The following is a 23,960-nucleotide window of genomic DNA, read 5'->3' as shown; positions in this document are numbered from 1 at the left end:
TGTATCACGGGTAGCTTATGTTTGTTCAGAATGTGGACAATAGAATTACAGGGAATCATAACTAATGGATGAAAGTAATAGAAGTTGTATGTGTGTAAATGTGTTGTTTCTCCCAACCTGATCATCTGACAGTTTACACCAACATTCACAGTCATTGATTTAAATACCTTGCTTTGTCAGTGCTTTTCAACGCTGGTCCAAGAACTGTTGGTTTTCAGTTCTGCAATCTTAGCAGACAACAATCACCTGCTGCATAGGAGAGAAAAGTCATGGTCACAGTTTTTGGCAGTGGGTAAAAAGAGCACTTGGAGTTGAACTATTTAATTGCTGAAAATACCGTATGCAAAACATATCTGACCTTTTCTAACACCGGCAATGGTCGTTTACTGTTGTCCAAGGATGTTTGATTTTCAGTGCTCTTAGAAAAGCTCTGCTAAAATGGACTGTTAGGGGGTTGTTAACATAACAATGGCCGTATTCATGAGCCTCCACTTCATTTTGCCAGCAGTATTGTTGGCCTCGCCTCATTCTCTGAAACAATAGAAGCTTAACCAGAGACACTCATTGTATACAAACCTCAGAATTACAATAAGGTAGTATGGATATTTGCTCCCACTGTGGCAGATCTAAGGGCTGATTTGAAAACCTGCTTTACGTGGTACCATTTCATGTAAAAACTGGAAACAAAATGGGGGAAAAATACAGGGTTGATGTTTTTAGAATAACTAAATAATAGCTCTGACTGGAATTATCGCCTTGATCGGATACATATTTGCAGACTTTGTTGTTTTAAACATTTTGAAAACATCCCGTGTATGTAATGAATCCTGCATGCAGAATATTTTACACAATGGACGAAGGCTACAATCTGTTTTTCAAGTTTTTTTTTCACTCCAGACAAAGTCAGAAATGTCCCCATGTCACTTGTTTTATAAGGAAATAAACTGGTATTTTTCACCTCCACCTTTTTTCACATCTTCTAATTCTTCTTTTCTGTAAGATAAGATCAAATAAAACGTTAATATTCCTAAAGGAAATTCCTTTGCTGAGAAAAAAAAATCAATAATTTAAGAATCAGTGCAGCAGTTAATAGAAAAGCAATTACTACAATGCACTTAATGAAGAAATAGAATGAAAAGAAGTACTACTGGCAATGATACTGAAATAGCAAAATAGCATTGCACATGAAATTGTGTTGGGAATATAAAATGCACATTGAGTATGTTATTGTCATCGTAAAAATATTTCAAATATACAATCTAGCTTAAATTTTTAAAAAAGCAGTCCATTTCATACTTTTGGTTTCCATCATGCTCGACTACTGCAACAGCCTTTTTACCTGCCTAAACAAGAAAGCTGTTCATCGACTCCAGACTGAACAGAACCCAGCTGCCTGGCTTTTAACCAGAACCAAGGAGCACCAGGACACCCGTCCTCTCTGCAGGGCTCCCTGTGAGTTTGAGAATAGACTGAGAATAAACTGATTACTTTTAAGGCCTTTCATGACCTCAGTATTATTTCTGACCTTTTACTAACATGTGTACCCGTATGCACTTTGACATCCTGAGGCAGAGGTCTTTTGTTTGTTCCCGGGCCGGGCTGAAAACTAAAGGGAACAGAGCGTTTGCAGTCAGGGTCCCAAAATGAGATTGGCTGAGTCAGTGACCTCTTTAATGTCTGTTTAAAGTTCCTAAAACATTATTTTACTGGAGCATTTTTATTTCTTACAATATTATTGTTTACCCACTCTAACACGGTGTTGGTTTTTATCCACCACGTTGTGGAGTTACGTGTCTTTCAAATTCTTTTGATTTTATGACTTGTCTGTAGTTTGCATTTTTGAAAAGGACTCGATAAATAAAGATTGTCATTATTATTATTTTTTTAACCTTTATTTAACCAGGAAATCTCATTGAGAGTCAAAATCTCTTTTACAAGAGAGACCTGGCCAAGGTAGCAGCCAATCACAACATATTAAGATGCAACAAATACAAATAAAACAACAACTATTAAAACATAATGGACCTCTCAAGAAAAACAATCACATGTCTCAGTCACCACATTCTTTATGATGCCCTTAAATTTATGAATTGATATGAGTGTTTATAATCTAAGATCTTTCTGCAGATTATTCCAAGCCCATGGGGCACAGTAGGAAAACACAGTTTTCCCCAAATCAGTTAAAACCCGGGGTACGTTGAAAAGCAATCACTTGGAGGAGCGTAGCTGGTAACTAACAGAGCTGACAGAGAGAAGGTTACAAAGGTAGGCTGGAAGTTTGCCCAATATTGCTTTATAAATGAAAGTGTACCAGTGCTGCTGCCTGTGAATAGTCAGTGATGTCCAACCTACCAGATCATAAAGAATGCAGTGGTGAGTGAGGGACTTTGCATTTGTAATGAATATGTAATTAATTATTATTCTTACTATTACTGTTATTATTAGTACTACTACTATTATTATTTTTTATTAGTAGTAGCATTGAATTTGTTTTACAGGTTTGCTCTTCAAGACATTTAACGAGTGTGAATTATAAACTGCAAAGCATACAGATCAACATATAAACAAACAAATGTTCCTTTGACATAGATAAAGTATGAAATAAATCCTTAAAAAAAAGAAGAAAAAAAGGGAAAAAAAGTCAATACATGTATGAATATTTCATAATTAAAAGTAACAATTTAACAGCTTTCATTTCACAAGGATCAACTTATTTATTTCATTGGACTTTTACTTCATTTATTTTTATTTTTAACCCTTTACACAGCTCCCTGATACACACCGTTGTCTCTGCTGGCTGCCATCAGCTGCTGTGTTCCTGTAAACACAAACCACGTGACCAGTCGCACCGCCTGTCAGCAGTTTGCAGCAGCGGGACGAATGACGGCTGAGTTCGAGGAAGTTACTGGGAGCAGCTGTGCTAGCATGTAACCTTACACGAGTTGGCAACGGCATCGCAGCGAGAGAGAGGTGAGGCTTCTCCGTGTAGTGCAATAAATATTTCTGAATATTTACCTGCTGCAGGCGTTGCAACAGATGCATGTGGGTGTGTTCACGTAATGTCCGCTAGCAACACTCGGACTACAAACAAACTTGGTATCTAGGCCTATGCTAAAGCGACCTAGCTAGCCCGTCTTGCATATTTGGCATCGAGCTGTGTAACTAAATATTTACACGTTATGCACAGCTTGTTTTACATTTTCTGGCACCGACCTTTAGTGATGCAAATGCTATAAATAAGAACAGAGATATAGTTCAAAACCTAGAATACCATGGTTGGCAACTTCCTCTAGAAGTTACCGTTAGCTACCGTTAGCATTATTGCGTCCTGCAACGGATTGTTGTTAGCCGTCTTGTGGCGTTAGCATGCTAACCAGCAGGCACCTCATTGGTAAAACCTGAAACGTGGTGTTCCATATGGTAATTAAGTTTTATCAATTGAGGTTAAATAAACCCTTCTAGAGACGTGCACCAGTCTGATAATAGACTGTACATTTTATTTTTTATTTTTTGATTTGCATGCTATCTACTTCTGGCCTGCTCGAGGTTGTGCATTCGTAGCAGCTTTAAAAACATTAACTTGCGGGTCATTTTCTATTAGTTTACCACTTGAAAACAAATTCTCAAAACTGGCCATTGGAGTGGTTTCCTTGCAGTTACATAAATACGCCTTGAACTTACTGGCAGTGTGTGATTTCGGCTCTTTAAACGCGAAAAACCCACGGAAATGTCCAAGATGCTAGCGACGTTGGCTTAACGTAGCAGGAGAGCAAAGCAGCTGACTGAAGTTTTAAGCTTTCTGTCACTCTGTTCAGCAGCTGCAGCATCTCCCCAATGTACAGTAATGGATCTAATGGAGCAATCTTCCACAGTAGACACTACACAAGTACTGTAATCTTGTTATCATGCTTGTTAGTATTTATATCTAGTTTGCTTTAGACTCTGAAGCCACTGACTATAAGATCCTCACTGCTCAGCTTAGATTAATGCTCCACTGAGCCTAGTTCAATATACATTTTGTGCTTCTGTGATGGTGGTCTTAAAGCAGTATTATTCACAGCTCTACTTGATTAAAATGGGTTATTTAATGTCTGCTATTCCTGCATTCTGTCTGTGTTGTTTTGATGCAGGAAGGCAGCAGCATTCATGGATATTGTGGACACCTTTAACCATCTAATACCCAGTGACCAGTTGGATGAGTCCCTGATAATAGGCCAGAATTTGGAATGTGAAGCCAGTAATGAGTTTGGGACAGGACTAAGACTGGAAGATTCACTGAAGAATATGCTCAGTGACAAAGATCCAATGTTTGGATGTGCAAGCTCTCAGTTCAATCTGCTGGACAATGAAGACCCTGCTTTTCAGATCGCTGGCTCGGCAAGTATGTCCACAGACAAAATAGTGGAGCACAAATGCTCGTCCTGCAAACTCTGAGTTAAAGGGTGTTTCAAATATACATTAACAGCTTGCTAAGATCATTTATTTATCAACAGTGACTTTTTTTCTCTGCTAGTTTCACCCTGTTAAAATGTAATTCCAATTTTTAGGTGTTTCGTTAAACTAAAAACTTTGGCAGGCCTCCTTATATTAAGAGATGCAGGTAAAATCCACTATCAGCAGGTGTTTCTATGCAAATAGTTTGTCAGTGTTAGCAAAATCAGATGTCACATTTACTTAGTGAGTTTTAATAGTGAGTTTGAATTTCGTTAAAGTGCTTCAAAAGACTCTGTAGTAGATTATTTGCCCCTCATATTGACAGAAAGGGAGACTACATGTGTCTATTTTGGCTTTTGCAGGTCTTGATAGTGGTTCAGCATCCACAGGCCTCACAAATGATTTGACAGTTGCAGAGGCCACACAAGGGAAGCAGCTCACTGGCAGGCAGAAGAAACATCCTCGCAATTTAGAGAGTGGTAAGGGAGTGCTAATTTGTCTTTCTATTTCCATCAGAAGGTATTTTTTCATTAGGGATGGTGTTACAGATTTGTTCATGTTTCGTTTCTGCTTGTAAAAACAGAGTTTAGTGGTGACAAACAGCCTATCAAGCCCACCAACACCATGTTCCGAGGACGACCACGAAGGAAACCCGCAAACAGGCTACGCAAGTCATTTCTAATTGAGAAAGGAGTTAAAGGTACACAGCTGAAGAAAGAATTAACTCTGGGAGGGCGTATTAATATTAATGATCTTGATAGTGGATTATGGCTAAATCCTAGTGTTGTACTGAAGCGACTGACGGTCACAATCGGAGGATTTCGGATTGAGTTACTTCCAGGACCCTCTTACACGCAAACTGTTGATGCCGGCCAGTCTGCGTGCTTTGGCGATGGTTTTGCTTATGGCGGGGACATTGGTTTTGCCATTTTGCCAGATGATACTGTCAACGTACAGAATCCCACCACAGAGAATGTGGCAGAGGTGGCTGTAGCTGAGAAGAACTCTACCGATGATGCAGCTCTTGGGCTGGGCCCGTATGTGAATCCTAATGACGTGCAGAACTCCAATGGGACATTAATAGAGAGCGCCAGCACGCAAGAGACGAAACTTGACAATCAAAGTGTTCCTGGAAAGCAAAAGCCAGACAGTAAAGGAAAAGATGATATCAAACAGCCGCAGAGCAATGAGACTAACACAACTACTGATATTGATAAGACTGATGATAAGGAAAAGCAACCAACTGTAGCCAAAACATTGCTCAAGTCTAAACAAGGACCGACACCAAACAAAAATAAGGATTTGGTTTCATGTAAAGCGACTAACACAGTTAAGGAGCATAAAGTATCCCAAAACATGCCACCCAAAACCATCCAAAGAGGAGACCTGCACAAAGTGAAATCTCAGAAGGAAAAGCAAGACATTGCACTTTTGAAACGGCCGGCAGAAAATACCCAAAGTGAGCCTGCTACTAAGGTGCAAAAGGTACAGGGTACAGGAGATAATAAAGTAAAGCCAAAATCACCAAGCACACCTAATCCTGTAATGAAGAAGAACACATCATCTGGTAATCGTGCTGGTGATCAGCAGGGACCAACCAAACAAACAAATCCCCACAACAGCTCCAAAGTTGAGACCGCTCAGCCGGCGCACAGTCATCCAAGCAATTCTTTAAAGACACCTGAAGAAGGAGGGCAGGAAAAGTCCAAACTGAGAAAGCTGGAAAAGATTCTTCAAAGACAGAAAAGCAAAAATGCTCGGAGCGTTTCCGTGGATGAGCCGCAGCTGTTCATTCCAGATAACGCTCCTGTTGTGAAGAAGGAAACTGCTGAGGAGCAACCTGCTAATACTGAGACTGCATGGGATGGAAACAACTGTTGTGGCCTGTGCAAAAAACACCACAATAACATGTAAGTTTTCCCTAAATATACACACATGTAATGACAGTTCAATCACTGAGCATGTTTGACTAAACAAAACAATATGTATGTAAATTGATGTCATGCTGTTTCCGTCTATGCCCAGAGTCATTTGCAAACACACCTTTTACAACATCCGTACTTTGTTTAGGTTTATGGTAGGCTGTGGTCGCTGTGACGACTGGTTCCATGGCGACTGCGTTGGTCTCGACCTGACGAAAGTACGTGAAATGGAAGAGGAGGACCAGATGTATGTCTGCTTGAAATGCTGTGAGGAGGAAAGCAAAAAGGTGGAGCCTGAGCCTCCGATTGCAGCCAAGCCAGAAGTTCAAGCAAAGACTGAGGTACCAGATCATAAGCTGCCTCCAAAGCCTCGGCCAGGATCCTCCCAGATACTCACATCGGGAGGAGTCAGACCAGTAAGGAAGGTAAGCAGAGTCTTTGTGAAATCTTCTGATAAAATGTTTAAAGAATTTAAATCTTTCACACGTAAAGAAAATGTTGTCATGTGTTTCCCCTAGCTAATTCATCTTCTGATATTAATCATAGCCAGTGTTACCACTGTACAATGGTTTGTTGCCTTTGTTTTTACTTTTTCTGTACAAGAGGTGTGCACAGGGTATGTGGTTAGCATGGTGCACTCACTGAAGTACTCAAACATTCGAAAAACACAAAGTTTCTCAAACATAAAACTCACATCGCACGAGAACCTGTTTTTTCTTTTCTTTTGGACATGGGTTTACAATATTTGTTTTCCATGTATTTTCATTTTTGTTGTTTTTTGTATTTATTTATTTTTATTTCTAACCCCAATTAATAATATGACTAATGTGCTTTTTACATTTCCCTCCTAAATTAGGATCCAGATAGAAGACAGTCCACAGATGTCAAAGAATCAGCTCATAAAACAGGTACTTGTGAAAAAAACAAGCTTGTTTTTGTTTTGACCATCACATTGGGTTCAAGGCTGGGCTGGGGTCACTGGGTTGTTGTTTCAGTGTAGTAACAGTCGTGGAAAATAGGTTGACTATCACAACACAAGTATATGCATTTTTAAATTTAAACACAAAGGTGATGACATGTTTTTTGTTATGCGAGTTGAAAACTTTATTCGACCTTTATACTATCATTTCTGATAAAATTCAGCTCATATACACTCCAAACTGTAAACAAGCTATTCCGTAGGCATCTACACAACAACAAAAAAAACACAAGAACTACACTTTTAAAAGCACTGAGACACTAGTTATAGTACTTGACCACTAGAACGAACCATATGTTGGTGACAGATAAGTTTTGCAGTTTGTTTGTATATATTGGTGTAGCTTGTTTACAGGGTAAACATGCCATATTTTTGTGTATATTTAAAATGGGGCACACACATTCTGTTCATAACCTTGCCAAAATTGCCTGCCAGTTCACTGTTGATATTTCAACAACTCAACAAAGTTCACATTTGAGTTTCAAAACACGAGTGAGCGGGAGGAACATTCTGGGAGTCTCAAATACTGTTGGGCTTAAAGGAAAAAAAAAAAACCTGAACCAACAAGGGAGTGTATCTGTAAAATAGGGTCACTTAAAATAGCTTCAAAGAGTTTTCCTTTTGTTGCCTCTGTCAGTGCTGTTTACTTCCATATTGGGAAACCAAATGTGTTTGCAAAACCAACTTCATCGAGGTACAATGCTCAATTTCAGAGTCTTCTTGCCGCCTTATGCAGCTCGTCTTCACACTGCTGACAGGGCTTGCTGAAGGTCATCCACAGCCGCATCTACAACTTAAATGCTTTTCATTGTTAAAGTAAAATTCTCATCGTCCTACTTCAGATATTAGGTAACATCTAAAGTTATTCTACATCTTTTTGGGACATGCCTGTATAGCACTTTTTTTTTAGTTACACTTTTATATTCATCCAAAATAGACCTACCAAACAGAAAACAAACATATCAGCAGCAAAAATGACCACAGCAACAAAAGATGCAACTTCTCAAAACACAGCAGGGGGTGTATACAGTACAATGCCTCAGTTACTTCACATTTTTGCATCACAACTGAATCTGTAAGAGTTCGTAGTCCCTGAGACAACAGATTTTCTCCACCTACTCACTCGATATTATCATTCTGTCCTCATAGGTGTTCAGCTGAAACAAGAGACGAGAAATAAAACTCCATCTTCAAAGAAACCCGTGTCTGTGGAGGCCATCAGGCGAAGTGTACGTGACTCTCTGAAAGAAATCCTTATACAGAGGTAAGTATTCAGCGAGTTAAAGTAATTAATGCTTGTGCGAGTACTCAGATTTACAAACAGTTACACAAGGGCACCAAACGTGATGATTTTCGCATTTTAGGTTGAAGGAGTCGGATTTGAACGTCTCGGTGGAGAGGGCGTCTGAAGTTGCCAAGAAGACTGAGCGAGAGCTTTTTCACTTGTATAAAGACACTGACAACAAATATAAGAACAAGTACAGAAGCTTAATGTTTAACCTCAAAGACACTAAAAATAATGTAAGTACCATTTCAGACCAGACATGATCCAAATGTAAAGATTGTTGCTGCAATATAAAGTTTCATTTGCGTTATTTTTTACTTACATTTATAGGTCCTCTTTAAGAGGGTTCTCAAAGGGGAGATTTCTCCAGGTAACCTAATTCGAATGAGTCCTGAGGAACTGGCCTCGAAGGAGTTGGCTGCTTGGCGACAAAGAGAGAACAGACATGTAAGTAATGCTAAAGCCTTTGCCGCAGCTTCTTATACATTTTATTTCATGAATTCACCTGATATGAAAGTTCAGCATTGACATTTTGCTGTTTTAATGAAGCCCTTTCAAGTGTGTTTTTTTATTTTAAATACAAAACTATCAGCAACCATCTAAAAAAGTAATTAATTCCCCATTTACCAGACAATCGAGATGATTGAAAAAGAGCAAAGGGAGGCAGAGAGACGACCGATCACCAAGATCACACACAAAGGCGAAATTGAAATTGAAAGCCAGGAACCAGTCAAAGCACCAGAGCCTGTAGAAGTAAGTATCTGATCAAATATTACTCTGCTTTATGTAGCAAGTACAACACAGTGACATCTACATGAACTACTTTATTTCCTCACTTTTCAGCTTGAGCCTCCTCCCAAAGTGACAGAGGTCTCAGCAGAGCCTCCCAAAACCCCAGAGAGCAAAACAGAGAATACTAAGACGGAGAAAGACACCACCAGCCAACACAAGTCTCACCTGTTTGACCTACACTGCAAGATTTGCACAGGTAAGCCCTGATATGAGCAAAAAAAAAAAAAAATGGTATCAATCATTAAATGCTGTCTTTAGCTAACTATTTTTTTCAGTATGTCACCGTCTTTAGTTGCTAACTTGTTGCTTTTTGTTTTATTTTCTTGCACAAGGTCGTATGGCTCCACCTGTGGAGGAGGCTCCTACTAAAGTGGTCAAAGTTGCTACTACAGTGGTTCGGAGGCAGTCGACAAAAACGGAAGAGACAAAGAGCAAAACCCCGCCTGCACTCGACGATGACCTCCACCTCACAGTTTTAGAGGAAAGCTTTCGAAATGCTCAGTCAAGCTATGAAGGAAGGTAAGCAGTTGTTTCTGACACTGTATTTGCCTCTGGTGTGCAACTTTGTTTCTGCGCGCTCGCTTCACCGCTGCCGTGTTTGCCACAGATCGGATCATACAGCTGGGAGAGATGAAGAAACTACTTTCCTTTCCAACCTCAAGTCCCTGTGGCGAGGATTCATTCACATGCACTCTGTGGCAAAACTTGTGACAAAAGCTTTTCCTGTCTCAGGCATTTTGGACCACCTGACAGAGGTAAGGTGGACACAGAAGAATGTACTTAGATTTTGAAAAGCTGTTATTAAGCATTGTAGACAGTAAATACTGGCAGTAATGTGCTGCTTCCACATACGCATTCAAGTAGATGAGTGAGAGCTAGATTTGCAGCCACTGCAGCCTCCCACTGAACTCAACAGGCACAAAAAGCTTCACCACAAGGGAAAGTTGAAAAAGGCTCAACTTTGTACAAATATCCTCTGGCGCATTTTGAACAGCCAGCTGCAGTGAACAATGCCGAGAACACTTTCAGCACATACACAGGACCAAAATGTCAATCACGTTTGGGAGCTACGGCGCCATTGTGGTTTTAAAACAACTGCAACAAGTACCATAAGGTAAAAAAAATAAAAAAGTCTAAACAATGCTAACTTTTATTGTTGCACAGTTTGTCAAAGAACAAACTGTCTAAAAGGAAATGAAAACATTCTTGTTGGATTAGAGTAGAGCAGAGAATTCTAAGTTACAACCCACCCCCAGAACAGTAAATTCATGTGAGGTCTGATACTGCCAACTACTTTGTAAGTGTGAACACTCCATAAGGTTTGGTCTTTTTTTCTTCTTCCTTCCCATTAGGACCTTCCAGACAGCATTCAAGTTGGTGGGAGGATAAGTCCGCAGACAGTCTGGGACTACTTGGAGAAGATTCGGGCAACTGGAACAAAAGTGAGTTTTGGCAGCTTTTCTTCTTTGAGAATTAAACAGCCTTAAGTAACATTCAGTTAATAAATACAGTCATCCACAACTACATATGGTTTTCTTCCTGTGGACAAGAACAAAGCTGCAAGGCATTATTCTTGCGATGGCGTAGCTTGAACTGAATACCAGACAGTTAACGTCACAAGATGCATTGCAGAGCCCTGGTCAAAACTTTCTGTACATTAATTGTAGACTGTACTGACACATACTTTTCTTTTTACAAAAGGAGGTGTGCTTGATTCGCTTTGCCCCGGAGACGGAGGAAGATGAGATCTCCTATACCCTTCTGTATGCCTACTTCAGCAGTCGTAGACGTTTTGGGGTGGTGTCCAACAACCTGAAACAAGTGAAGGACATGTATCTCATTCCTTTGGGCGCCACAGAAAAAGTTCCGCATCAGCTTGTTCCCTTCGATGGGCCAGGTAACCCTGAACTCTAGACCTTGGATAAATATTTTCTCAGTGAATTACACAAACATTGCTGATCTGTCAAACTTAATTAATCTTCTAATTTGATAGGTTTGGAAAACAACCGTGCCAACCTTCTCCTCGGGCTCATTATTCGCCAGAGACCGAAAAGGGATTTTCTTCCTGTGGACATGAACGAATCCGCAAGGATTATTCCTGAAATCAAGCCCATCACCATTTCCGCGAAAGAAACAAGAGCAACGGAGGAGGATGAGAAATTCTTCCTATCTTCCTTGACTGCAGCACATAAAAAAGAAAAGGACAAACCACTTGACACTACTGAAGATGTTAATGAGCCAATTGCAGAATCTTTTGAAGAACCATCTGTACCAGAGGAGACCAACAATCAGGAAACACAAAAACCACTACGCTTTCTCCCAGGTGTGTTAGTGGGCTGGGGGGGAGAATTACCACCTCTGCCAGATGTTGGAGGTAAACCTGCTACAACAGCACATGACACCCAGAAGACCCAGCCTGCTCCGAAAGCAGAGGCAACAACTGCGAACTCAAAAAGTCCAACAGCCGCTGCGCCCCGAGAACGCTTTGTCATTAAGAAGAAAGAAGCTAAACCTGTTAAAGCTGAACCGGAGCTACCCAGCCCAGCTGATACATCTGCTGCTAGCAGCTCATCGGGAAAAGATGCTGCAGTAGTTAGCCATAGTGCATCAGTTTCACTGAGAGATAAGCCTCCAGATGTATCGACTGAAGCATTCCTGGCAAGCTTGTCAACAGCTCCAAGAGGGACTGAAACTAGCAGTGCTGTCTCGACAAACAAAGGCAATGCTGGCCTTTTGTCTGAAACTGAAAAAGGAACAACTGAAGGGAATTCTCTGTCGCAGTCAAAATCCCAGGCTGCTTCAGATCACACAAATAGCTCAAAACCTCCTTTAAGTGGAATATTGAAAAAATCTTCAGCATATTCCACAGTGAATGAAGACAAAACAATGGTGCTACAAAAGGATAAAGCCAGCCTCCCAGATCCTTCAAGTCCTAAACCTGTTCCCATTTTGAGCAGCACTAGACATGATCTAGTTGTACCATTTCACCAAGGGTATTTACAGCTTTCTCAGGCCAAGCACAAGCCTGAAGGACAAAACCAAACTGCCGTTCAATCACTTTCCGATAAAAAGGATGAACCTGGCGTGGCCCAGGCTGGTGCTGTCAAAACTCAGACGCCGTGTCCTCCTACTGTTCAAGGACCTCAAGCAGCATGTAACACGGAAGCCTCTGAGTCCCAGCACGACTCGGTAATGGCACCAGTTCTCCCAGTATACAACAGTGCAGCACCTTTGCCCTCGCAGCAGCAACAGCCTCAGGTACCTGGCAGCTATGACTACCCAGTCGCCCCTCCTAGCAACACCTTTTCCAGCCCACAAATCCAGGATCAGAATCATAGTATGCAGTGGGCTCAATCACAGTATCCCGAGAGTTGCTCAGACCCATCTGGCCGACCCCCATCCCTGGCCAAAGACCAGAAGCGTCCAGAGGAGCGATGCAGCGAACCCTGGGAGAAGGCGCGAAGTACCGAAGATAAAGATCACCACGGGAGGCACAGCTACCACAGGGACTCACATCACGGGAAAAAGAGCCGACACCACGACCGGGAGCGGGAGAAAAAGCACGATCGCAGCCACGACGACAAGTACAGGGAGAAGAGCAGGCACCACGGACACTCGGACGATCGCTACGGTGAGAAGAGGAAAGAGAGGCACCACAGTGATGACTACAGCAGCCGTCACAAGGATAAACACAGACACAGACGGGACTCTGATTATGAGAACGGACGGAGAAGTTCAAAAGACAGTTATTCATAATTATATTGCGGTTCTATTTTCGTTAAAGCCCTGCCAGTGAGTGCTGGGGGGGAGGGTTCTGAGAAGGACGGAAGATTTTCAGCTTGTGGATCACGTGGCTGGTAAAAAAAAAACAAAACACTTTGGTTATATTGGCAGCTGGTGGAGTTATTTGTTATTTTATATACCAGTCTGCATCTGTATGTCTTTTATAGAAGTTCCGGTTAATGGTATCGACAGTACGGCCAAGATGTGATATCATTTCAGTTGGATTATAAATATGATTATAGATATGTTCTATTCAAGACCAAGAAAAAAGTCAATATTGGAACATTTTCAACTTTTTAAACCTTTTATTGTATATATCTCGTTCATATTGAGCTGCTGTACTGACCACAAATCATCAGTTAACATTGTCGCTGTCAAAGGTAACTACAACACAGGTGTGGACCATTTTTTATTTTTTGGAAAGATTTAAGTACAATGTTTGGCCTGAATGTAACACAGAAGATATTTAACTGAGGACAGAGATCTAATCAGCAAATTTGTGTCCTTTTTTTCAATTTAATTTCTTTTTAATTGCTTAAATATTTTATATACTTACTTTCTATTGAGAAAGTATGTACATTTTGGCTTGGAATATACATTAGAGATGAAGTGTGCCTTTGCACTGTGTGTTTATGTACAGTTCGTAATAAAGCTAATCCTTTTTTTTTTTATTGTTGATTATAAAAAAAAGTTTCATGTTTCTTTGTAATTTTGTTAAAGGTAAAACCACCAACATACTAGTACTGTTGAATAACTTAGACGATTAAGTTGTTATCAGAAGTGAGACTTAGATGTGAATGTATGTCAGATGTTTTCGAAGTTTGCCTTTTCACATTCATGAGGATTATTTTTATCCAATTTAGTTTTGCTACATGCACCTGAGTCAGAATTAGAAAAAAAAAAGCTATGATCTTAAAAAAAAAGTGTAATGGAAACAAATTGTTAAAAAAAGGAATCTTAATACTGTCAATCACTACACAAATGCCCCTACACTAGTTTTGTAGTCAAACATCATAAATCACAACTAATATTAACTTTGAGGTCATGTCACAAGGGGAATGTCTAGCTTTTGGAAAGGCCAGAGGTCACAGTTTCCCTATCATCCATCGCCCTTGTGAATATTAAAACCCTCGCTGTTTTCAAAAAACTGCACTGGCTTTGTATCGCCGAACAAAAAAACATTTCTAAGACTTCCTTCAAAGCTCTTTGAAAACAATCTGGAGGTCACGACTGACACATTTCTATATAATTCAAACCCTCCAAAGTAAAACTGCCCCCCATAGTTTAAGGCTACGTATCGCTCAAATGGATCCGCGTCTTCAAAAAGGATCCTCTTACTGTTCAGGAATGCCTGAACCACTGTGCTGTTTAAAGAGATGGAGACATTATGCCACTTGTTGCAGCAGAGAGTGAGATTCCTCACAGTGAAAGGAAGAGAGAGTCTTTCTCCAAGGTTGACTGCAATTTTAAGATGGCCTCTCTCGAGTCCCACTGCGAGGTAGTCGTCGTCTTCGTGTTCGGCTTTTCCCATCCACATGATCAGACTGTCATTTGAGCTTGTGCGGAAACTGAATGAAACCTGTGCGTATTTTAAATTCCTCGAGTTGTACCTCGGGTCCGAGTATTTAACATAAGAGTTTCCAACAAACCTCAAGGTGTCTGTGGATATTTCTGTGTCACAGTACGTCCCTCCCCATCCTAAGGGGCATATGCAGCGGTATGAGGTGACAGCAGACGGAGTGCATAGAGAACCGCGCTTGCAGTTGTTATTCACACAGTTTACGGACTGGTTACATGCAGGGCCGGTCCATAACGGTGGGCATATACATGTAAATGAGTCACTTCCCGTTGGCCTGCAGCGACCTCCGTTCTGGCAGACCTTGTACCCGCATGCGGTGCCATCCCAGTCCCCTACGTTAGCTCCGCTTACAGCTCCCATCTCTGTCAGCTCTAACTCTTCACCATTCATTATGAGTTCTCTGAGGCCACCGGTGAAGCTCATCGGCTCCCTTTCGGTTGCATCTGTGGAGACGGAGCTCAGGGTGGACACACCGCCAACGAAGACGTCTGTAGCCACGTCAAGGGTGGTCATCCCTTCGGTGGCGTTCTCTCTGACCTCCTCGTTATCCAGACTCAGGAAACCTTGGTGACCGATTCGACCAGCCTTCACAGTGTGCCAAGTGCTGCCGCGCAAGTTCACTTTCTCAGAAGACTGCAGGACGTGGGTGCCGTCCCCGAGATTGTAACGCAACTGAACAAACCCAGATGTCAAGGAGAGGCAGAAGAAATCTCCTGTAGGAAGAGTATAAGGTATTTTTTTTATAAAAGGCCCCTTTCATCTGCGTATTGTATAGTGGAGAATAGTTCCAACATCACCTACTCACAGCCTCTGATGATTAACTACAAGGACATTACTGTTGAGTTTTTTTTTAAATGCAATGGTTACAACAAAAACTACATTCTAAACCTCTTGCACATATACCCACAAAAAAAAAGACTACATTTTCTGCATGCCTGAGTGCAACAAGGTCCTCCTGTGATGCAGTTCAGCTAAAGAACCATTTCATCTCTGAGCCTCTCAGAGCAGCGTGGATTGCTATTTTATGTCCTAAAATCAATTAAAACATTTGGTGACTCATAGAATGACGAACACAAAAACATATTTTTTGTGTGATGAGTACTACCCACAATAATTTATTTTAGTGTCACAACTTGGACTAATGTTGCAGTTGCACAGCAGTCTTTGCAGTAAACAAAGTTGGTGATGTGATACTTTTCATTAGAATATTTGTGCTCATATTGCATTAATCATGTTTGCCAGTGAGGTCAACACAGGTACTAATTAGAAAATTCTTAAAAGACCTGTTAGTATCAGTGCAGAATATGTTACTAACAAGCTCTTTAAGTTGCCCTTAGCAAGAAATCGTTCAAGAATAACTCATGCACTGAATTAAGTGCTGCAAGACAGCATGATTATAGGTAAGTACATATATAGATTTAAGTGCTAGGTAAGTATAGAGGTCTACTTGCCAAGCAACTTTAGGTGTGTTTAACGTGTACCATGCTGGCAGGGCAGTGAATAATAATTTCAAATATGGAAAATCTGCCCAGTGCACTTTAAATTGAACATTTTGTTTTTTAAAATAAAGCAAAGGACCTAACATGGAGTCCTCACCGGCTCTGGCACTGAGATGCTGCGCAGTGTAGACGAGGATGCCATCAGGTGATAAAGGCTGGAACTGCAGCTGCAAAACCGTCCTGTGTCGAACGCTCATAGGTGCGAATGACATCCATGAAGACTGATTGGCGCTGAAGAACGGATCGCTGATGGCCACAGCTGAATCAGAGAAAAAAACAGCGATAAATAATTGAACAGCTAAGGCATTTTTCTTAATGGAAAAAGTAAAATATATACGGTGTATCTATACAGATATAGTTTGGGTTCAAGGGTTCAGCGATGCAACCTTTCTCGCAGTAGACTCCTGCAGTCCCCAGGGGGCACTGGCAGGTATATCCGTCGGGCAGGGGGATGCAGGTGGAGCCGTGGGTGCACAGAGGAGGGGGCCTGTGCTCGACATCACACACAGACACAGTCTCCGAACAGAGCGCTCCCTTCCATCCAAATGGGCACTGGCAACTGCAGACGGACACAGTCAGACACTGTGTAAAGCTTGTAAACGCTGTCATTTCCTTTTTTCGCTACACTCGCACTGTGTAACTGATTTTCTGTTGATGTCTAGTCACGATACATACAGAAATACACGTGTGCCGCAGAGCTGTCTGGTGCATTCTGCTCACCAGCAAGGCCTTACATGTGTTATTCATGAATGGAATCAATATGAATATGAACATGTATAGCTTTATTTTTCACGTACTACACAGATGAGCCGGAGTCCATGCATGTCCCTCCGTTCTTGCATTGAACATAAACACAGGGAGAGACTCCACATTGACCCACGCTGCGTCCGAAGACCGGACGACCCGCTGGCTGTCCCAGCGCTTGGAACTTTCTGTCTCTTCTTGTGCGAAACTCCACATCAAAAATGCACCCTTTGAAAAAGAACAAACACACCGACGTATAAGCTAACATCTTTTATATCTCCGGTAGGGAATATCAATATGAAACATACCGTTCTATATTGCCCTGTGTGAAGATGAAAGATGTGGATACTAAAATCTGAATATGATTTAGATTGTGTTTCTAACTCAGTAAGACCAATACAAAGGAAAAAAATCCCCTCTCAGAATGTGTGCAATACTTGAAATGAATTTCTTTGATGGTTGTTTATTTCATCATGGGATAACACAGGGTTTCATATCTGGCAACACAAACTTAAATCCGGCAATTTTGACGAGATGTTAACTCTCGAATTTGATGGAATTAAATCTCTACAGTCTTTATATTTCACATCAAAGATGCTTGAGGTTCTAAATCCAAAATCCCTCCCCCCACTGTCATCACGCATCTCCCTCATCATATTTGCTTTTTGCTTTCATAATTCAATTTTATCAAGACAATATTTGCTTTGGCCTGTACCTGCAGAGCACAGGGCCTTCTATAAATACTAGGCCTGAGCACAACCCTCGATGCACATGCACTCCTTTCTCTCTGCTGCATTACTCATTGGCATAAACAGGATGCAGGGGAAATGTCATGCTCATTCATGAATATTCATGGCATGATGCTGTCTACTTGGTAGACTCAAGTGATGGCTGTGTTGCTGCAAACACAGGCCGTTGAAAAGTGAAGCAGATTTAAAAGGACGATAAGAAAATGTGGTTATTTTTGTTTTAGCTGCGCGCACATCACAACTTGTCAGGGAGCCGAGAAACCCGAGGAACTTAATGTAGCAATTATGCCTGTGAACTAAAACTTAAAGTGACGTGCAGTAAAGTTGATATCGCAGAGAATGTTTTCTCACAAAACTATTTAGAAATAACATTTATAATCTTTGAATATCCAAAAAATGAATGAGGCTCGAAAGGAAATTAGCCTTAAGATCTTTCAGCAAGTCTGATAAAAAAACATATCTGCATCAAAGCTGTATCTGAGTTTTAAACCTCGATAAACACAAACTTCCTAATTTTCGGTTATTTGATGAACAACTTAAATTGAGTACCAGATTTTTCCTCCCCTAGCAGCCACACTGCCTCCTCTTCCACCTTTCCACAGGGGAGTGTGGATCTGTTGATAACTGGGAGTGAAGTGCATTATCAGTGTGTTCACTGCCAGCCATCATGATTAGGGCTCAAGGAAGGTCACACAGATCTGATTAGACACTCATGAGTTCTCATTACATCCTGAGTAGAAAGGTTATGGTTCTACCAGCGTCGCCCCGGCTCAGGTAGTGCTTACCAATACAGGGCGCTGTGACAGTCTGATACAGCGCGGCCAAGCTAATGCTTTACCACAGCTGATTTGATTTTTCAGGGTATATTTGGTGAGCAGAAAAATGAATTATATGATGATAAACAAGCAAACACACAAAATTGCTCCAGTCCTTAAAAATAAAAAGCTTTTGTTCAGCCCAAATGGATCTGCCATGACGTTTTATAATAACAAGCTTCACTGCTGTAGTGCAAAGACTGCTGAATATGGTTATGATGATATTCATAGCTGTTGTCATCATTATGGTTATGGCAATTTTGCTCCGCAGCTCCGCACATTAGCAGGCACAATGAATGCTCTCCAGAATGCATTCCTACACGGGGGTCACCTGAGAGAAAGCATAAATGATGTTGATGATGACAAAGATTATTTGGATAGCGAGCCTTGTTCAAGTGACTTATCAGCAGTGGAATGGATTTACACACGACGCACTGTATGGGGTGTGAAGCGATTACAGGGTGCAGATACAATCAACCTCAAAGCTCTGTTCTGGCCTCATACACGGCCCGAGTCTGTAACTCTCTTTTCATTACACACCTCTTCCTCTCTGCTTACAAAAAGACAGAGATCCGGGGGAGAAACTCCGAGCCCCAGCGCTCTAACTGCAGATAGCAGCGCCGGGTTTGTTATGAAGCCTCAGCAGTCTTACCCTGAAATCCATGACGGAACCTGGAGCCGAGTGGCAGCAGTTCAGGGGTGTACTCATTATATCCTCCTACAAAGAGCTGGTTGAAAACATTGAGGCCCGCCAGAGGGCCTGGAGACAGTCCGGTCCTGTTACGTTGTCCATCAACCTGAGAAAGACACAGCAAGATGTCAATACTAAGCAGGAGTCCTGCGTCTGTCGGCGTCACCGTGGGAGCATCAATTATTTAACAATCTGCCAAAGTTGACAACATGTGTGACCTTGAATTGATCACTGTGTTATTCAGTATGTGTTCACTTATTAGTAATAGCTACTAAATTCCATGTTTGGGCCTTAGAACGGACTTCTTCCAGGCATTGAGTCACCGGGGACCTTGACCTGTGCTGCGTTGATAGCACCCTGCAGGTTTTTTCAACCACACTTAGATGATGCCAACATCCTGTTCTACCTTATAGTCGGACCAAAAGGATCACCTGGTGCGAGAAACCTGCTGTGTTCTGAGGAACCTTTCACGTCGACATAACACCATATAGCAGTCTATAGCGTTTATGTGTATATGTGCACTGTATGTATGATGCATGAGTTTGTTCCATTTACAGTCAAGTGACAAATATAAGCAACAGCTGAATAAAAAAAATAGAAAGAAGGGTCACCGAATGGTTCGTTACAGCTACACCTCTCCTTCCCATACTTCCCCATTGCTCTATTATTAATTCAGGGCTTTAGTTTATCTTTAGATGTACTTTTTCTGCTGTTTTCACCATCTACAGCTGCAGCACTGGAGCTCATTCTATTGGAACTAGATGAAGTTGAGTCTGATCTAATCTAAGAAAATGAAATGAACTGTGACACTTCATCATAATTTATAACCAAACAATGAAGTAAAGTTCTCAGATTGTTTCATGTGAAAGATTTTGAGAAGCCTAAAGGCATAGAAGCATTCAGCAATTCACACGAAAAAGGCTAAATGCAGAAAGAATAACTTTATTAGATATACTTTTGTATAAATGACATAATCGTTTTAATTATCTACTGGCCCCCTCAAACTTACCTTTACCCTTGAATGGTCCCCCAGGCTGGGAAACGCTGAATTAGCAACTAAGCAGTTCTGACAGCTCGTGGCAGTCCTATACCTTACTGCTTAGCTGACTTTAAACTGTCACCCACTCGTGTCTGTGAACAATGTATAGGTAGGGACAGTTGCTGCAGTCATCTGAAAAAAACATTACCTTCAGCCATCCTGTTTTCTTGGATCTTCCAAACGTGACAGTGTGGATGTTGATCTGGTGGTTTAGTCGATCACTAACTATGGTTGCTATCCCCGATCCCAGGTTGAATTTATGTACAACTCTTCCACTTCGTAGTCCCAAAACCAGGAAGTCATCGCCGTCATTTCCTGCAAAGTATACAAAATGTTAGCACAGCAGACTCAAAAGATGTAATAAATAACATTTTGTTGCAAAATACTGAAATGCTGTGCTCTCAGTACTACATCTTTAACAAACATTGTGAATAAATAATAAATTTGTTTGGCTGCAGATGAATTTTAGATTACTTTGTGTTTCGTAATGTTATACGTTGCCTTCCTGCTCATTTAATTCTGTGTAACTTGATCATAGGCATCGAGTAATTCATTCTGCCACATTCTTCGCTGGTGGTAATCAAAGACTCTGCTTCGTTATAGCAATAATCATGTGAATTGTTCATATTTCATCTATTCTCATTTTGTGCCTTTTGAATTTGCGCCAGTCCTACGGTGCTGCTCATTCTTCTGACAAGTGCTTCATTATTCATATGGCTCTTGTTTTGTTTTGCCTCCACCTTGATGATTTGTATTCTCAAGAGAAAACAAGTGCAGGAGATCCACGAGATCTTTTATTTATTTATTTCTTTTTAAAACATTTCTTCGTCTCTTGATGAAATATGTTGGTGACAATGGCACAGCAGTTACCTGCTACTCAATCTGACCGCAAAGAAAGGAGCTCCTAATTTAACGTGACGGCTGCTGACAGCACCACGACGCTCGCCCACACCTCAAAGTCTGCTTAATGCAATTAACTTTTAAGACTTTTAAGATGCTTGGTTCATTTTATGGGAACAATGGCAACATGTTCCTTTTTGCAAGTCGGGAACAATAACAGTTTAGCGGGAAATCAACTAATTGCTGGACTGTGGGAAAACTCATTATTAATGTCTCAAAATCTGCCAAGAAAGAAAATCCTCAGGGAGACCTCTTGATTAGAGGATCTCAGAGGAGAGTAGAAATCCATTAGATAGCACATTACCATACACAGCAGGTGTAACAAAATGGCACTAGCATGTCTTTTAAGACCCTTAATGAAGTTTGACAACTAAAATCCAACTAAGGAGACGTCTCAAAATAGCTTTTGTCTTTTTAACTTGACCGCATCAATTAATTTAAATTGCTATGTGGGTGTCAGGACTGAGCTCACCTTGTCCTTTATGCCCAGCAAACAGCATCAGGTTGTCTTTGGCGGCAGATGAATTGTCTGCAAGCGTGAACTTCAGCTTGAACTCATAGAAGAAACCGAGGCTGGGGATGGAGGAGTAGGCCAGGAAGGAGGTGTAACCGAACTCATCACTTCCACTGAATCTGGCACGAGTTATATTGATGGCTGCAAAACAAAAAGATTCACAAAAAAAAGATCATATTTGTATGTACTGGCTGTGTCTTGTTTAAATGAAGAGGTCTGATTCATCATCTCCCCCTCCCCTACAGGTTACCAAAAGATGGCACTATTGCCCCACATTACAGAACAGGAGGCGGTGAGGTATTTTCTTTTCTGATGCTATTAGATGATGACCTGTTTTCAAATACTACCACCTCTTCAGTCCTATTCTATTTTCATTAGTAGCTATTTAGGAAGGATTCTGGCAGGCAAGCTTCACTTCGTACCCAATGTTCACAAGGGGAGCACAATAATCCCAACGATATTCAATTACAATCTCAAGTTTACTTATTCAGAATGCATGGTTGATTCAATAATGCTCTGTCTTGTTTTCCATCACAGCATACCCATCTACTTGATTTTACACAGGGGACTAAATGTAAATTTGCCCACGCTCATTGAAAATTACACGCCGCTATTTTTTTTTTCATCCCCCCCCCACCTCTTCACATCGACAAGGATTCAAACGCACAAACCGCTCCTCTTCACTGGAAACACCTTGAATATTCTTGTGCAGCCCCAGGCGATGGCTAAGAGGGGTTCAGAGCACCCCTCTGCGACTGCCCTCAGCTCTGTTTGGCTGCTAAATTATTAATAAAGCTGCAAATGCTTATGCTATCATCCCTAGTCTGCTGGAGCTGTATTTGCCTATTGCTTCATTGAATGGCCACAGTCTTCCAGCCACATCTTATTTTTAAACTGCGCTGTGTTTGATTTGATTTTGTACAAGATGATCTTTTTGCCCTGTAATAACAACCCAGATCTTCGTGCGTCTCCCTTCACTTGTTCAGACCGCAGACGCAGCATCATCACCCTTGAGCCTGCCGCACAAATTAAAGAGTATCAGACCTTTTCAAAATTGAGATATTTTTCATATATGGTTGATATTTTATCCTTGGGACTATATCATTTGATCAGAATTTCTGATTACTAGCTGATTAATTTTTTAAACTTTTTTTTCTCCTTTTTTTTCCCTTTTAATGTCTGTGGCATTGCTTTTGAAAAATATTTATTCTTCTACACAGAAACGATGTACATTTCACAAATTATGCTTATCTAATTAAAAACGAGACCACCTCTGCTTTAGGTTATGTTGTTCAGTTTTTTTTTGCCATAGAAGTGCCAGAAAGTTAAGACTCAACTTTTGGAGCCAGAGTTAATTGTGTTAGACTACATTAGGTTTCATTATTTGTTTTGTATATGGGAAGGTTACACAGGGAAAAACACCATTAAATAAACACCACTCCTGTTGATTTTGTGTACATGTCCCGGTATGCTCTGAAATAAAACCCATCTAGAGTTAATTCAGAGGACACTGAAAATTACTATGAGGCACCGTATTTCCAAGAGGTGTCTTTCCAAGAGGCAAGTGAAAAGGTTGATGTAACAATCAGTTACCTCTGAGTTTGCTAAACAAGACTGAGCAATCAAAATCACAAAGGCCAATAATGATTGTTGTAATCAATTACAGAGTGAGGCTTTCTGTTATTCATTCCTTATGATTAAAGACCCCCTCTTGTAGAAATCAAGTTCTTCTTTTTTTACCTTGTTAACATGTCCATATGGTGTTTTATGCAAGACAGAAGACACATCATGAGCAGGAGAAGCAGTCAACTGCATGACTAAGCATTTCTACCTTTGAAGTGCAGTGTACGGGTGACAGTCTCCGAAACACAGTTTTAGACTTCTGCGGAACAAATCTTGTCGACTTGCAGAATGAGGCTCTCTGTATCATTATTCTTCTTTAGAATCGGTGTCCAGTTGAACACCTACGGCTGAAATATTGCAACTTGCCACTGTGTAGCATAGATTGCTTTAACAGTGTCATAGGTAAGCTGGTGTGCTCGGCTGCAGCGAATGGGGAGAGGTGCATGAAGAGAGAGCTGAAGACTTCTTAGATGCATTTTCTAAAGGAAACAATGAAGGCAGAGACAACATCTATCTATGGTAGTTTAAGGCAAGAAGGCAATACATTACTTCCATGGCAAAACTCTAAATGTGTAACTCTGATAAACAAAACAAAATCAATAACCAGCAAGA

The 23,960-nt window shown here is 41.0% G+C and overlaps 2 protein-coding genes across 2 annotated transcripts in view; one reads left to right on the top strand and one right to left on the bottom strand.

Annotated features, from left to right (window-relative positions):
* The first annotated feature begins 2,869 nt into the window (after nt 1-2,869).
* On the top strand, nt 2,870-13,885 carry phf3 (PHD finger protein 3). Its single transcript, XM_008278743.1, has 16 exons — nt 2,870-2,970; nt 4,131-4,381; nt 4,797-4,913; nt 5,018-6,344; nt 6,505-6,781; nt 7,213-7,264; nt 8,485-8,599; nt 8,700-8,856; nt 8,951-9,067; nt 9,251-9,373; nt 9,464-9,608; nt 9,745-9,931; nt 10,020-10,167; nt 10,765-10,854; nt 11,114-11,309; nt 11,406-13,885. The coding sequence occupies exons 2-16, from the start codon at nt 4,147-4,149 to the stop codon at nt 13,166-13,168; spliced, it is 5,049 nt and encodes a 1,682-aa protein (XP_008276965.1). The 5' UTR covers nt 2,870-2,970; nt 4,131-4,146; the 3' UTR covers nt 13,169-13,885.
* A 409-nt stretch (nt 13,886-14,294) lies between these two features.
* Nucleotides 14,295-23,960, bottom strand: part of eys (eyes shut homolog) — a 154,135-nt gene continuing 144,469 nt past the window's right edge. Inside the window, exons 43-49 of the mRNA XM_008278748.1 lie at nt 21,684-21,866; nt 20,460-20,626; nt 19,234-19,378; nt 17,071-17,245; nt 16,660-16,832; nt 16,371-16,532; nt 14,295-15,487 (exon numbers count right to left, since the gene is read on the bottom strand). Coding sequence (XP_008276970.1) covers nt 14,295-15,487; nt 16,371-16,532; nt 16,660-16,832; nt 17,071-17,245; nt 19,234-19,378; nt 20,460-20,626; nt 21,684-21,866 — 2,198 coding nt within the window. The remainder of the gene's footprint in view (nt 15,488-16,370; nt 16,533-16,659; nt 16,833-17,070; nt 17,246-19,233; nt 19,379-20,459; nt 20,627-21,683; nt 21,867-23,960) is intronic.

The sequence above is a fragment of the Stegastes partitus genome, unplaced genomic scaffold (assembly GCF_000690725.1).
Source record: "Stegastes partitus isolate 25-593 unplaced genomic scaffold, Stegastes_partitus-1.0.2 Scaffold131, whole genome shotgun sequence".
NCBI lineage: Eukaryota > Metazoa > Chordata > Actinopteri > Pomacentridae > Stegastes > Stegastes partitus.
Note: the sequence above shows the minus strand (reverse complement) of the source record. Positions and strands in the feature narration are given on the sequence as shown.